The 16,786-nt window shown below is 46.1% G+C and overlaps 1 protein-coding gene across 3 annotated transcripts in view; it reads right to left on the bottom strand.

Annotated features, from left to right (window-relative positions):
- The window catches only part of DOP1A (DOP1 leucine zipper like protein A), a 1,047,530-nt gene that overhangs the window by 400,335 nt on the left and 630,409 nt on the right, over window positions 1-16,786 (bottom strand). For all 3 annotated transcript variants that reach the window (XR_014963003.1, XM_085611023.1, XM_085611022.1), the window contains one exon: window positions 4,298-4,477. Coding sequence is in view for 2 of the 3 variants with exons in the window: in XM_085611023.1 (XP_085467149.1) it covers window positions 4,298-4,477 (180 nt within the window). In the remaining variant the exon portion in view is untranslated. The remainder of the gene's footprint in view (window positions 1-4,297; window positions 4,478-16,786) is intronic.

Below are 16,786 nucleotides of genomic sequence, written 5' to 3'. Positions count from 1 at the left end.
CAGAGAGTCAGAGAGCGCAACCGGGGAAAAGTCGGAAAATAACACCACTGGGGTAGGGCTATCAACCGAAGACACGCTATTGGAAGCAAATGTAATAATCTTTATGTTTGAGTTCGGGATTTTGGTGGCCATGTTGGTTAGTATCTAAGCACATGATGTCCCACTGGACCCCAGTGTCCCCCCTCCACCATTCCCACCACTCGTATATATGTCCCAGTGCCACTTGTGTACTCCGCAGGGGGTGATTGGGGAACTTGAGGAAAGTAGAACTTAACCATGGGAAACATTCCCAACTTATGGGACCTATCGCTCTGGGAAATACGTCCAAATTACACATCGTGTACTGTCTTTAGTTTGTTATTTGAGGGGGGTGACTGTACGTCTTTGCCAACCGCGAACGCTACGGCTGCCCGCTATTAGACGGTAGACTAGGGATGCCTTGTGGAGATTTGCCCCCACCATCTCCCACGCGTTGTACTACAGTCCGATATACAGTCCAATAATGTTCAGGATACCTTACCACGGAGTCCCCCTTATCCATGTCTATGTGCTCTAACTGGATATTTAGATCACATAGGATACATCATCCTGTGGTCGCCTCACAGCAGAGTGATTATCCTATCAACGTGTTCGCCCTTTGAGGAGTCACTATCGGAGGTGTGACTGAGCCATCTTGGGAAGTGTTCGCATCGCTGTCTTCCTCCTCTGAGGTGAAGAGATGTGGGCCCTTTTCTCCATCTGAACATTCCCTTGTCGATCCCACCACTGCGGCCGCTTGCAGTGTTTTCCTGCGCTCCGCTGTGATTTGCTCAAGGTCGGGAGAGTTTTTTGCGGTGAGATCAAATCATGGGCTCAGCTGTGTGAGGGTGACTCTTCTGTGCTGCCGCCGTTGATGTCCAGAGGATCGATGACTGCGTGTGTTGCCGCTGTCACCAAAGTTTGCTAGCCTTTGTTTCACCCATGCACTTGTGTGCAGTTCAGTCATGCATGATTTTGAGACTGGCAGGAAATAAGAGTGCATACTGTATGTTCTTTTGGCGTGAGGCAAGTTTAACTGCTAGGAACGTGGCCTTTTGTTGCTGGACCGCACAGGAGTAGTCTGGGAATAACATGCCTTGCTTGTCTTCCACTCGCAGCGGTCCATTTTGTCTAGCTGCCCGGAGAAGAGTGTCTCTGTCTTGATAAGGGAGCAGTTTCAATAGGAACGGCCGGGGCGACGATCCTGGGGTGGGGGGGCTTGCGGGCTGGGACTTGGTGCGCTCTCTCTACAGAGAAGAAGAGCATCAAGTCTTTCGCCTGGGTGAACGTTTTGATCCAGGCTTCGATGTAACTAATAGGGTCAGACCCTTCCGCCCCCTCCGGTAGATTCAGGATGCGAATATTGCTACGGCGGGATCACCCTTCCAAGTCATCAGCTTTGTTTTCTAGGATCTTTACCCTAGATTGCAGGTCTTTCAGGGCATCATGTTGTGACTGCACTTGTGGTTCTATGCTTTGAAGCATCTTTTCCCCTTGCTTAACTTTGTCTGCCAGCTTCCTGTGGTCATCTCGGAGCAGGTTAAGGTCTGTGGCAAATTCTCCAAATCTGTTTTCCATAGTCACTCTTGAGTGCTCAATTGCCGCCAAGACTTTGTCCAATTTATCGGACATGGACACTGTGTGGGAGGGTTCCCCTTCTGGCTGGGTTGCTTTGGGGTCCGGGGAAGTCGGCCTCGTGTCCACTGGTGCCTGCACTGCTCCTGTTACGCGTTGACGTCCCATGTCACCTTTGTATTATCTTGCCGTTATCAGGATGAACATTGAGCTGGGCGCAGGCGATGTATGGTTACGTGGTGGCAGACTCCTACAGGATCCTTGTCAGGGCTTGTTGACGTCCTGCCCAGTTTGTTGGGGTTCAGCTGTCGCAGGCGATATCGCTGACATTGGGTATCTACTTCTTGGTATTTGCCACCCTCCGGAGCAATTTGGGCAGATTTGTGCCTTTGGCGGCACAAGAACTTCAGCTGCACTGGATTCCCCTAAGAAGAGGAGAGGTATATTGCTGTGTACCCCTGACAATATAGATGGGTAAAGCCACTAAGTCTGCAGATGGGGCCTTCCCAGTGGGTCAAAGCAGCTTTCTGCAATCAGGACAGACCCAGCTCCTTTTGACTTCCCGTCGCGCGCCTCGAGTCCTGGCGCCCTGCAGGGGGAGGCCACACCTCGATGCAATGGGGTATGGGGAGCGTTAGATGAGCATGGTTACCGCCTTCACTGGTCCACCATGCACCGTACGATCGAGCGCCATGTCTTCAAAGGCTTAAGGGCCTGTGGAGGGGGGGGGGGGGGGGGGGGGAGGAGTCAGCAAACCCCTTGGCGATGCTTTCCCAACCCTGGCAAGTGATCCAGCCCATACCCCCGCAGAGAGCCTTGCTAACGGTGTATCGGATGGCTGGTCTTGAAGAGGTCAGGAGTTTCACCCTCTCCTCGGCCTATCTTGCGACGTTATGACATGCCGGTGCAGCGGGGGAAGCTGATGGAGGCAGAAGGCGGTGTTCGGGCGTACTCTACCCAGCCCAGAACGGTACGCTCTGATTGCAGGTTACTGCCAGTTGTGGTGTGGTACAGACGATGGGCTAGGCCTGAGCGGGGTATCGTAGGTGGTCGATGAGGCCTACCGCAACCGTGAGACTCTCAGTCCATCCCGACCTCCAGCCGTGTGCCTCGGGTCCCAGCGCCGTGCTGGGGGGGGTGGGAGGCAGCGGTGTGTCATTGCGATGGGGCACAGGGAGAAGCAACGCCGGACCACACTGCACAACGGGGGCAGGCAATGGATCCCCCAGGCCCAGCCCACTACGTAGCGGTTTTTCCATGCCCGGTCTGCTAGAGGTTACAGCCGCTCCCCAGGGTCTCGCTGCCTGCAAGCTACGCTCTCACCAGCACTTTGAGGAGCCTCAGGGACATCGAAGGTGATTCTGTTCCTGGTGTGGCAGTAATGGCTGAGGATCCTCCGGCCTGGCCTCACAAATCCTCTATTGTCGTGGAGAGCCGTTAGTGCCGGGTGAGCTCCGCCATGTTGGCCTCGTTGCGAGGTGACTGTTTGTGCCTCTTCCACCACGGGTGCCGTATCTCGCCCCGCGATCCGGACTATAAAGTGATCGTAGGGGATCTGCGGTGGCTCCGATGCTGGTTTCAGCAGAGTTTGGGGTGATTACGGCATAGATGATTGCCAATTACGCTGGCTGCCGAGCAGAGCACTAGGAAAGCACATCCACCATCTTGGCCGGCTTGGCCACGCCCCCCCCCAGAGAAATCATCAGGTTAGCTGTGAATGCATATCAAGCCACAGAAAGGAAGATTGAGAGTCATGTTCTGTAGATGCATCTATCCCTCTCATAAAGGTCAGGTCACGCAGCCGGAAGAGACACTGTACAATGGAGAGCGATGTGGGACTTTTAGAAATGGGAGATATAAAATCACTTACTCTCAAGATTGGATACAGGAAGGACTGATGATAGTGGTAATACCTGTGTTAGTATCTTAGTAATATTAAAAAGTGTTAGGGCAATTAGGACATTTAAATGGCCCAAGTGAAAGAAGGCATGGGTACGTGATGGGCAAGACAGAGGTCACCATATCTAGCTCAGTACCCATTATTCCGAAAGAGAGATAGGAACTTGTTTCCACCTAGAGAATGGACCAGAGTGACTTGGGACAGATAGAGCAAGTGGTTTTATGTGCATGAAAGGGATGGTGAATCACAAGCAGTGTCCTTCTCTCCTCTTATACACAAGGTTTATTTTTGAGCTTCTATAAATTCATTCAACCATACTTACAGCCTTTTTACAAGTACTATTGTAACATAAAATAGGTCAAAAACAATTTGTGTTGAATTTGACTTCATGGGTTTCATGCACATGGTGGTTGCAGCTGTGGATTTTATTTGTACAATTTCACTCCTACAAATCCACCTGCCTTTGTGCAATATGACTGGAAAATCTCCACCCTGCAATGGATCTGTTTGTGGAATACAGGTTGGAAAAGTCATGCAATCTGGTAGTCCAGGTAGCATGGTGTTATTGTGGAGTAATGTGTTGCTGCTGGGTGCATAAGGGTTTCTGGTCCCGCCACCATCTAGAGCTATGTATCCTATATATGTGCAATTAAGGTACTCAATGTATTAGTGAATTTATTTCTTTTGAGTCTAGAGTACTGGATTATTTTTAGCATAAAAGTGCAGTGATCATTTTAAAATTTTCTAGCAATATTTACACAACATGTGTGAAATTGAAAAAAGGTCAACTTTTGGGTCACTCACCTTTGAGGATCCAAGATGTACGGTTGTAGCAGTAGCCGCTGCAGCAGCAGCTAATTCAGAAGCATCAGTCTGGTAAAGGATACTCCACAGGAAGGCTACAGAAGTCATGATAAGATGAAGGATTGACAGGACTCCGCTACGTGCTTCTGATAAGTGCTTTTGGTCAATGTTCACTAAAAGCTGAAGGCAAAATGAGATGTAAACACATACGGGTATTATACATAGAGTAACAATTCTAAAGGCTCGATGAATAATCAAAACATTGCGAGTAAGGCTGGATCTAATTACCCAGTTTGGAAATTAATATCAAGGAGTGGGAGTTCTGCTAACAGCCTTCCCATGCTGCACAAAGCTGAAGGTTTGCCACAGAACTAGGCTTTTGGCCAGGCCCTTCACCCAAACTTATTATGGGCTGCAACTACCTGCTGCAGCCGGAACCGTTTCAGTATTTCTTTCTTCTGGCAAAAGTCCTATTTTCCACAATAATTGTTTTCCACCTACATGGATGCACAAGAAATTTGGCATGCCAAACTTTAGGTGTCCAAACATTTTTCCTGCCACCTTTTGTATAGATCGATCCACCGGAATCACAAGTTATATGCACATCAAAAAAATGCCTTCACAATTGAAAGTGCAGGGGTGGGAAATTAAGAGCATCATAACAAAAATACTGATATTCACTGAAACAAATCCACAGTTAATATGTCAGTTATGGTTCGGGTTCAAGCGCAGAAAACCACCGAAATTTTCCAGGTATGGTTACCAATCCATGCATCACAAGCAATAATGTGTGCAACCCACCATGTTATTCTCTTGAGAGCTCTTTTCTTTGTTTCTGTACCACTACCAAATTGGTGTTTTGAGGATGGCACAAGTAATGTTATGGTGTGTGCATTAGTAACCATAACTGGCGAATTCCTCACATTTCAGACACAACCATAACTTAGCTTTAACTGTGTTTTTCCCAATATTTTTTTTTTATGCACTTAATTTCTTTTTGTTTTCTTATGGTATGCCTAATTTCCAAGCACACTGTCAAAAGACTGTGGAGATTGGCTGAGGGGCCTGTCATACAGCCAGAACTAACCCCAAACACCCTGTGTCAGCCAACTTCCTCCTATCAGGCAGCCTACAATGCACTCACTCCATTACCAGCAGCCTTGTGTTTTCCATGTCTCTAGGTCCTACCACCTGTACCATGGGGCAAGACACTAGTCATAGTGGCTCTCCTTGCCTGTGGTATTATTTTTGCCAGAGCTCGAAAGTTGGGAGTCATTTACAAAATCCATATAGATATATATATGCACATCATGCTTAATCCAAGGGACGACACGGAGCACTCGTGGGGATACTTCAATCAATTTATTGCCGTAAGTAAACGCGTTTCAGCATTTGGCCTTCATCAGTACTTGTTGTGGCACAGCAAAACAAACAACGATTCTTAGGTGCAGATACTGTACTCCCATTGGAGGATGGTTTCAGAGTCAGTGAGAGAGGACTACTGCCATCATGACATATACCTATTACTTCCGGCAAACGTAGATGTAAATAAACATGATGAAATGCAAATGTCAGTACCCGCATTTCACATATGTAAATGTCCGATGTAGTCTCAGATGACAAGTGAACCATCAAGCCTTTCATAGGCATAAAGAAAATACAGGCACTTTTCAATATTAGCTGCAGAAAATGGCGAATCTTATGCGTTACTCTCTTACAATGCGGATTGTAACTAAAAGTGTTTTGCTGGCAAATAATGTCCAAATTAATTAACTCCCCTTGCCACAGCCGTAATATCACACCATTGGGCATATACCCATAGGAACCGGTCAAAGGTTCCTATGGGTATGTGCCCAATGAATGTGATATTACAGCTCTGGTGAGGTAAGTTAATTCATTTGGCCATTATTTGCCAGCAAAACAATTTTTCTACATTGGCGGACATTGCAAAGTTTTGCAGTGATCATCAAGGGGCTGCAAAAAAAATAGGGGGTCCCAAAACTGTCTTTTCCATCAAAGCATTTTCAATTGATCTTTTTAAAACTTTTTATTCAGACGTAGCTGAAAAATGGGTCAATGTCTTACCATGAAATTCGGCTGGAATATGGATTATGGTGTGGAAAGGATTCTTTTTGGGAATTCTTCTGAACATTTTGCATGGTATAGGGGCGAGTTATAGTTAATGTAGTCTAGCGAGGTGCACAAGTTATAGTAATTTTATGGTGGGACATAAATAATAACTAGGTTATAACTACAAAGTTGTAACTAACTTTATAATTTCTACAGTTTATGTAGTTCAAGTTTGCTTTGTATAGCAATAATAAATTACGTTTTCCTATAAATAAGCTTTAAGCTTTATTATTTTCATTGTGTGTGTGTATATATATATCTGTGTGTTTATATATGTATATATATATATAAATTCACTTAAAAAACCATAGGTTTCACACATGTTATAGTTAGCTGGACATTTCACTCGTAAAAAAACAATGAAATTCCCCCGTTATAGTTAGTGCAGGCAACTATAACTCACGCGACCGCAATCCTCTGCTGATGACGTCAGATATTACATCACTGATGACATATGTGTCTTTATGAAAAATAAATATTTGTAATATATGTATAGATAAAGATGAATGGAAGAAGACATGGGTAAATAAGTGTCTCAATACAGTGATGTAATATCTGACGTCATCAGCAGAGGATTGCGGTCGCGTGAGTTATAGTTGCCTGCACTAACTATAACGGGGGAATTTCATTGGTTTTTTACGAGTGAAATGTCCAGCTAACTATAACATGTGTGAAACCTATGGTTTTTTAAGTGAATTTGCAAGGTTTTTTAAATGCTAATTCGTAACTATAACGTGTGTGAAACCTATGGTTTTTTCAGTGAATATATAAACATATAAATATAATCTGCATATCTATATAAATATAAATTCATGCAAACATATACATATATGCATACATATGCATGGTATGTACAGGAAAGTTTGAAAAACTCTAATACAAGCAAAGCTAAAAAGCCACCTAATTACAAACAGAATTGCTTTAACTTAAACGAGGGCGAGACCTAGTGCATTTTCAATGCTTGTTTACTTTGATTCCATCAAGAAGGCATTCAGATGTGTCCCACATTTTCCATACATTCTGAATGGTAGCACTCTAGCTGCTCATTAGATCACTGTAGTAAAGCTACTGCTCACCAGGGAAGTCTGCTGCTGGTATTGAAAGTGCATGTTTCAGTCTGCATGTCAGAATTTTTTAATGAAATAGAAGAGGATTTGAGAAGTCACTCAAAATGTGCCCTAATTTTTCTTTTTTCCTCACTAATCATAATTTCTATGGCAAAATGAACCTGCTCATTGTGTTCCTTTTAAATTAAACTACTCACTCTCTACTACTCACTCGCTACTACTTTCTACTACTCACTCGCTACTACTTTCTACTACTCACTCTCTACTAGTCACTTTCTACTACTCTCTACTACTCTACTACTCCTCACTCTCTACTACTCTCTACTACTCTCTACCACTCACTCTCTACTACTCAGTCTCTACTACTCTCTCTCTCCACTACTCCCTCTCTACTACTCCCTCTCTACTACTCACTCTCTACTACTCTCAACTACTCACTCTCAACTACTCTCTCTACTACTCTCTCTACTACTCACTCTACTACTCTCTACCACTCACTCTCTACTACTCTCTCTCTCTACTACTCTCTACCACTCACTCTCTACTACTCTCTCTCTCTACTACTCACTCTACTACTCACTCTCTACTACTCACTCTCTACTACTCACTCTCTACTACTCACTCTCTACTACTCACTCTCTACTACTCACTCTCTACTACTCACTCTCTACTACTCTACTACTCACTCTCTACTACTCACCCTCCACTACTCTCTAGCTACTACACACTCTCTACTACACGCTCTCTACTACTCACTCTACTACTCACTCTACTACTCACTCTACTAATCACTCTACTAATCACTCTACTAATCACTCTACTACTCACTCTCTACTACTCCCTACTACTCACTCTACTACTCACTCTCTACTACTCACTCTCTACTTCTCCACTACTCTCTACTAATCACTCTCTACTACTCACTCGGTACTACTCTCTACTACTCTCTCTCTCTACTACTCACTCTCTCTACTACTCTCTCTCTACTACTCACTCTCTACTACTCACTCTCTACTACTCACTCTCTACTACTCTCTACTACTCACTCTCTACTACTCATTCTCCACTACTCACTCTCTACTACTCACTCTCTACTACTCACTCTCTACTACCCCCTCTACTACTCACTCTACTACTCCCTCTACTACTCTCTACTTCTCACTCGCTACTACTCTCTACTACTCACTCTCTACTACTCACTACTACTCTCTCCTACTCACTCTCTGCTACTCTCTCTACTACTCTCTACTACTCTCTCTACTCTCTATTACTCATCCTCTACTCTCTACCTCTCTACCTTTCTCTACCTCTCTCTCTACTACTCTCTACCTCTACCTCTCTACCTCTACCTCTCTACCTCTACCTCTCTACTTCTACCTCTCTACCTCTACCTCTCTACCTCTCTCTACACGCACACATATGCACATATATGCATTTATATATATGTATGTGTATATATATATGTATATACATACATATATAAACATATATATAATCTGCATATCATTATAAATACAAATATAAATGCATGCATACATATACAGATATGCATGTTTTTTACATGAAATTTTGAAAAACACTAATAAAGCAAAGCTAAAAAGCCACCTAATTACAAACAGAATTGCTTTAACTTAAACGAGGGCGAGACCTATTGCATTTTCAATGCTTGTTTACTTTGGTTCCATCAAGAAGGCATTCAGATGTGACACATTTGCCATAAATTCTGAATGGTAGCACTCTAGTTCCTCATTAGATCACTGTAGTAAAGCTACTGCTCACCAGGGAAGTCTGCTGCGGGTATTCAAAGTGCATGTTTCAGTCTGCATGTCAGAACTTTTTAATGAAATAGAAGAGGATTTGAGAAGTCAAAATGTGCCCTAAGTTTTCTTTCTGCAGGACTAGTCATAATTTCTATGGCAAAATGAACCCCCTCATTTTGTTCCTTTGCAAATTAAATGTTTTAAATGTTACTACTTTATTCCAATCAAGATGGCTGCAGGTGTGCCATACCTTTGTCATAAGTAAGACTGTTAGCGCTCTAGTTGTTCTTTAAAACACTCTGGGATTTCTGTCATTGAGCTATACTTGGGCTACATCTCGGTGATATTTGTGCTACATTTGGGCTCTTTTGTCTCTGGTGGCCATCTTGGGAGACTTGTTATGAAGTTTCCTAATTTCCTCATTTACTGCAGTCTCCTCAGTAGGCATACTGTCAGTTTTTTTACTTTGATTCAATGAAGAAGGCATTCAGATGTGTCACACATTTGCCATAAATTCAGAATGTTAGCACTCTAGTTGCTCATTAGATCACTGTAGTAAAGCTGCTGCTCACCAGGGAAGTCTGCTGCTGGTATTGAAAGTGCATGTTTCAGTCTGCATGTCAGAATTCTTTAATGAAATAGAAGAGGATTTGAGAAGTCACTCAAAATGTGCCCTAACTTTTCTTTCTGCAGCACTAATCATACATTCTATGGCAAAATGAACCCTCTCATTTTGTTCCTTTTTAAATTAAATGTTTTAAATGTTACCACTTTATTCCAATCAAGATGGCTTCAGGTGTGCCATACCTTTGTCATAAGTAAGACTGTTAGCGCTCTAGTTGTTCTTTGGAACACTCTGGGAAGCTGCAGTAGAACACAAAGGAATCAACTGACAGTCTCTGCCCTTGTTGGATGTACATGTTTTACTGAGAATGTCAGACTTCATTCTCACATGACTGAGAAAGATAATGTGAATTTACAGAAAATATGCTCTCAGTTTAGCTTATAGATCACCTTCCAAACCTCTGTGGGAAAAGCATGTGAAAATAGTTTTCTCTCAAACATGATTCACGATATACCAGCAGAAGGCTTTTTCACATGGTAAAATCACCTTAGAACATACTACAATTCCTAAAATGAGTATGGTACCATCAACAAATGATTTATAATGTAACTAAAGTCTTAAAACCTTCTATTAACTGCAATGCTTTTTAATGAGGTGCTATCATGTATATTGGTCCCAAGATGGCTGCCAACACTTCTTGGATGAAGTGCTGACAGCCAATCAGATCTCACAATGAGATGTGTGGTTAGGCTCCGCCCAGATATGTATATGATTTTACTTTTGATTTTCTCAGGAACTACTGAACAGATTTACACCATATATGCAAAAGGCACATGCCTGACCTGAGGACTACCTCTTTGCCAAATTTTAAGTAATTCTATTCAGCCGTTCTGGCTGTAGCTGTGTCTAAAGGTCCAATGGAAAAATGCATGGGGAAAATGCGTTTTGGGACCCCCCTTTTTTCTCGGCCCCCGCTTGACAAATCACCCCGAGACTTTCAGGGTAGGAGCTGAACGGAGCGCCCCATTAGTTTTGAAAATTTCGCGAGGATTCGTCAACCGGCGCCAAAGTTATTCAAAATAGAATTTTGAGATTTCCTATGGAAACTGGGTTGTAACTATAACTATCTACTGGCGACCGCCAGTAGATAATATATATATATATATATGAATGAGAGAGAGAGAGAGAGAGAGAGAGAGAGAGTGTAGGAAGGTGGATATCTGACTATGGTTACCCCCAAATTTTTGCCTAGTGTCTAGCTGGTTTTTCGACTTAGTTGGCCTGAGATCCTGCCATTCAGGACCTCAGCCCATCTGCTCTCTCTTTAAAATGGACTCCATGTACCCTAGGTACATACCCAATTGGTTGGATCACCCTGTCAGCCCCTGTACCAGTGTACACTAGGTACCCAGGGCATTGGTGTATCTAAGGCCTGCCAGGGGCTGAAGCATGTATTATGCCACCCCAGGCTTGGCCTAACAAATTTGACACAACTGGCTGATCACTCAGCTGGGGTAAGTTGGTGTAACCACCTCTTACTTAGGTGTAGTATACCTATACCTAACCTTAAATGGGACACCTGGTAACCTACAAGTCACTCCTATGGCAGGCCTTAACAATCCTGAAGGCAGAGTGCTTGGTTCCATGTGAGATGGTGCTCTGGCATGAGCTGAGCCTGTCTGCAGTGGTCGGAACAACTTCCTTCTACTGTTTCCAGATATCGTCATACCATATACTCTTAAGTGCATTATGAACCTCGCGGTTAAATGCTATCTTTGGTTTGGCTTTACCAAAACATGTCGAGTAAGGTGTCATACGAATTGGAATACTAACCCCTCGCCAATTCTGGCGACGGGGTTAGCATTCCACCCTTCTAGAGGGACACAACATGTACAGCACCTGAAACCCGGGTAAAATCAGACATAGCCTCAGCTCCACAAAATGGACGCTGCCACCACCGACAAGTCTGCCCTCCTGCTGCTGGGAGTCCTTCCAGCTTGGGAGGTGTGGACAAAGGGTTTCCTGCCAGGGGAGGTGCGTGCACCACCCCAGACAGGATTTTGTGTATTGGTCAGGTAGGGCTTGAAAGAAACCAGACATGCCTGAGGCTCACAAGGAGCCTCGGTGCATATGCCAGTTCAAACCGGTCCTGGGGCACACCAGTCCCTGGCCTGGGGCGAACTGGACAAAGGATTGGGGGTGTAACCACCCCCCTTCCTGGTCCCACCCTTAGGGAGGGACCTAGCAGGTAGTCCGGCCCCTAGAATCCGCTTAAAGGTAGGAGCTGTGTCCTAAGACTTCAGACATCCTGGAATCAACTTGAAACTAAGAAGAAGACGGGAACTTCGACGCTCTGCCGCACAGAGGACTGAAGCCAATCTCCCCTGTGGTTAGGGAGTGACCACCTTGCTAACGCAAGCACCATCCAACGAATCAACGTCTGCTTTGCCGCCGCCTCCCGCCGGAGCCCGAGCCCAGAGACTGACAAGACCTGGACCTCCAGACCTCTCACCGCCCGATCCACAGTCCCTGAGAAGAGGAGACCCGTGGAGGCACCGAGACACGTGGAGCCAGCCATCTTGAAAAGACCACGACAAGCTGCAAGCGCAACAACCGAGGCTCCCTCCAAGTTGTGCTTTGGGATCTGAGAAGCCCAACACCCGAGCAGCATCTGCACCAAAGGTGAGCCCTCCAGCATCTCCACGATCTGCGTGGGGCCCTTCTGCATTTTGCCACTCGACGCGCCTAACCGGTTGCTAGCCCGCTGGCTAGTGGCCATCTTGGCGACGAACTTCAAGAAATACACCACTGGTCTGGTTGCTCCAAACTGGCCCTTGCTCCCCTCCAAAGGAGCAATCCCTCTGACCTTGCTGGTCAGAACCATCAGCTTATTTCGTTTTCCACAACAATTGCTTTTGCCAAGGCTTGTTTGCTTCGATCAAGTCGCCGACACCGCCGACAGCGAGAGCCTGCGTGGGACAGCTCGTGAACCGACTCCTGGACATCGTCGACCTTCAGGGACCACGTGGCTGCAGAGACAAGCTACACCTTTCTTCCTGTTTGCACCCGACATCGCCTGGTACCCACCTGGTGCCACGCTGGTCACTGGCTAGTGACTGTGAACACTGTCCCCTCTGCTTACAGGTCTTCAACATCTCCGATCCACTCTTGGATCCACTGCATCTCTTCCGGACCGGTCGCCTGCAGCATCTTTGTTCACAGGCTCCATTGAACAGATAGAAGAAACCCAACGCACTTCGACGCCTATGCACCCGCTTCCTGTTGGTGAGGTAAAGCTGGCACTCCGGTGCCCAAGTGTAGAGAATCATCTCTAGTGTCTGTGTTTCCAATCTTAAGTTCCTAGTCCATCCGGAAGATCCTCTTTGCAGTAACTTTGTACTTTTTACGCACCCATTGAAAACCTATGGGAGCTCGCGTGTGACTATTTGCTCTGCACACGCAACCCGTGGACCTCCTGGTCACTAACTGAAGTTAGCTCCTTGTAGGCCCAGCGATTCTAGAGGCCCTAGGCCTTTTCCCTTTTCTGTTCGTGGTACTTATACCACTATTTTAGTATATTGTTTGAGCGGCCACCAGGGCCTATCCATATAAAGTGCAACTTCTGTGTATTCTACTGTAATCTTGTTTGACGATTTGTGCTCCTGTGCTCACAAAGAGACTAGGGGTTACTTTGAGAAATAAATACATATATATTTTGAATATATATCTGTGTAGTCCTTTCAATGGTATAAAAGGGGGTTGCATTTGGTAAAACAGCTTGCTTAACACGTTTCACGAGTTTAGCCTCAAAGACTGCTTAGCCTACGCTACCACTAGGGCAGCTAGTCCGAAAAGGTTGACTTACAACCACACCATAAGGGTTGCTTGGAATGGTACAAGGTGGTCACTTTAACTAGTGAACATCATATACCAGGCCAACTTCTCACATTGGTGAGCAGCGGTTGGATTTGAGCTTGCTGTGTTTTACCATTGTAATCTCTTGGTTACCAATTGAAAGATCACATAGGTACCTGTAGGTACATATAAAACAAGATTAGATATACTTAAGTTCTACTGAACTTTGTTGTAGAGCAAAGGGAGTAGCACACCCTGACTACAACTACTAGATAGGTTTAGTAGGTAAACCCAAGTGTAGGTAGATTGCAACACATCCACCCACACTTAAGAGCAATGGCTGGGGCAGAGGGGTCCACTGTACCCATCTCTGTTGAGAGTGACCCCCAGAGGGCACCATCCATCTTTGCTACCCTTAATCAGAATGAGCTCAGGCATTTGGCAACTCTTAGAGGCCTTAAACAGCCCAAGAACCCTACCTCTGCTGAGCTCAGAGAACTCTTGCAAAATGATGAAAATCAAAGAGAGCTCAAGAAAGCTTCCCAGTTAGCCCCCTTAGGGACAGGAACAGGAGGCCCCCCTTCTGAAGATGCCACTGAGGTACCCCTTTCCAATAGCCATCCCTTAGATGAGCACCATACTACAGAGGAGGAAAGTGAGGGGGATACAGATGCGAGTGGGGATGAAGGGAGAACTAGCCCAGTGCCAAGTGTTATACTTGGCCCAGCTAAACTAAGGCTATTGGGGACTGATAGTGGGTTTACCCCATTGGATCTCCCCAGTGGACTTAACCCCGGGCTTGGGAGGCAAAGGAATCGCTCAGGTGAATCCAATGCTTCCCATGGCTCTAGAGGCTCTCAAGGTCACTCCAGGAAAAGGATGACCACCCCTCAGAGGAGGGAACATGAGGCCAGAATGCAAGAAGCCCAGCTGAGGATCAGGAAGCAGGAGCTAGAAGTAGCCCTGATGGAAGAGAAACTGAGCAAGGCTAGGCAGCATAAAGAGAGTGGGTCTATACCCACTGGTGGCAGCATTGTCCCTAAGGACAAAGATAGGGTCTTTGATAATAGGAACCTGTCTAAGGTTGTGCCCCCCTACAAAAGTGGGGATGACATCCACAAATGGATGACTGCTCTTGAGAGAGCCTGCAAAGTGCAGCAGGTTCCTGAAGACCAGTGGGCAGCAATCCTCTGGCTCTCCTTTGAAGGAAGAGGCAGAGACAGACTCCTCACTGTTAGAGAAGAGGATGTCAGAAATTACAGAGTCCTGAAGAGTGTCCTAGTTGATGGGTTAGGCTTAACCACTGAACAGTACAGGTTAATGTTCAGAGACACCCAGAAGACACAGACTCAGGACTGGTCTAAATATGTGGTATGTGCAACTAAGGCTTTGGAGGGTTGGTTGCTGGGAAGTAAGGTGTCTGATTATACAGGATTGTACAATTTGATGATGAGAGAGCAGATTTTAAGTAATTGTCAAAACCAGCTTCTCCATCAACACCTGGTAGACTCAGATTTGACCTCTCCCCAAGAATTGGGAAAGAGGGCAGATAAATGGGTCAGGACCAGGATCAGGCCTAAAAACCAGGGTGGTGACCAAAAGAAAGATACCACCAAGCCTCAAGAGAAGGGTGGGGATAAAGCAAAAGAGAAATCTTCCTCAGGGCCCCAAAACTCCACACAGGGTGGTGGGTCCCAAGCTCCCTCCTCTACCACAGCTAAAAAGCCCTACTGCCATGAGTGTAAAACTCCTGGGCATTGGAAAACTGACAGCGGTTGCCCAAGGGCTAAAAACAAAACTGTTCCTCCAATTACTCCTGTCACACCACCTATTACTGTCAGCAGTAATCCCCCAGGTGGTGGGAGTGCCCCCAGAAATCTGGGTGGGTTTACTTGGGGAACACAGGGGGACCCTGGCTTAGCCAATTCCCCTACAGCAACTACTCTTGTCTGTGAAGGTGGCATGGGGTTTGCCAACTTCACTGCCTGTCCCAACACTTTGGGTAGGTACAGACAGGAGCCCTACATCAACGGTACAAAAGCTGAGGCCTACAGAGACACTGGAGCTAGCATCACTATGGTGGCCCATTGGCTAGTTCCCTCTGAGCAGCTTTTGCCTGGTTTCTCCTACCAGGTAACTAACATTGATGGCAAACAGAACAGTCATCCCATGGCAGAGGTATGTCTCAGCTGGGGAGGTGTCACTGGCCCTAAAAGGGTGGCAGTGTCCCCAACCTTGCCTGTAGACTGCTTACTGTGGAATGACTTAGAACTCTCAGCTTGGGCTGGAGTTGAACAAGACACCCATTCTAAAATGGTAGGCCTTTCAAAAAAGGGTAGTGGGGTTGTGCCAATCACAACCCCTGTCCAAATAGATTTCCTCCCTCAAAAGGTTGGAAGGGCAGTGGTAGCCACAGCCCAGGCACAGACAGACTTCCCTGTAGAGACTGGCAGGGCTGTGACAGTCACAGCTCAACCACAAACTGAGTGCCCCCCTGAAAAGGTTGGCAAGGCTGTAATGGTCTCAGCCTATACTCAGACTGACATAGGTGTAGTGAAGCCTGAAACTATGGATCACTCCACACAAACAGAGAGTAGTGGGGAGGAAGAAAAGTCTCCCTCTCCCCAGACATTAGGAGAAGGTCAGCCTCCTCAGGGATCTGACCTCACCCCTTGTGAAGGAACTGCCCCAGAGGTAGCCAGGCCTGGCCTGGCAGAGCCTCTGATGTCAGTGGCCCCTTCCAAGGTGGGATCCAGTCTGGTGCAGGTAGCCTGCCTCTCTCTACCCTGCCTCAGTCAGCCCAGGGCTGCAGAGGTCAGGGAGGCCAGTGGACCCCCAGAGGGCCCCTGTCCACAAGAACCCCCCCATCAAAAGAATGAGGATTGCCTGGCTAGTAGCCCTAGTCAGGTGATGGGTAAAAACATTCCTGAGGGATCTCCTTTACAGGTAGTTAGGGACCTCCCCCAGAGGGATTCTGTTGGGCACAGGCAAACATGGGACCTTAGGGCCCCAAACCTGACCTGTCCCTCCAGTAAGCCCACAAAAGGGACCCAGCCTCCAGCTTTAGGTAGCCAGAGGCTGACCCTGAGAGCACAGTGCAACCCAGTTAAGG

This window comes from Triturus cristatus, chromosome 6 (genome assembly GCF_964204655.1).
Source record: "Triturus cristatus chromosome 6, aTriCri1.1, whole genome shotgun sequence".
NCBI lineage: Eukaryota > Metazoa > Chordata > Amphibia > Caudata > Salamandridae > Triturus > Triturus cristatus.
The sequence above is the reverse complement of the archived record's forward strand: the minus strand, read 5'-3'. Positions and strand labels throughout refer to the sequence as shown.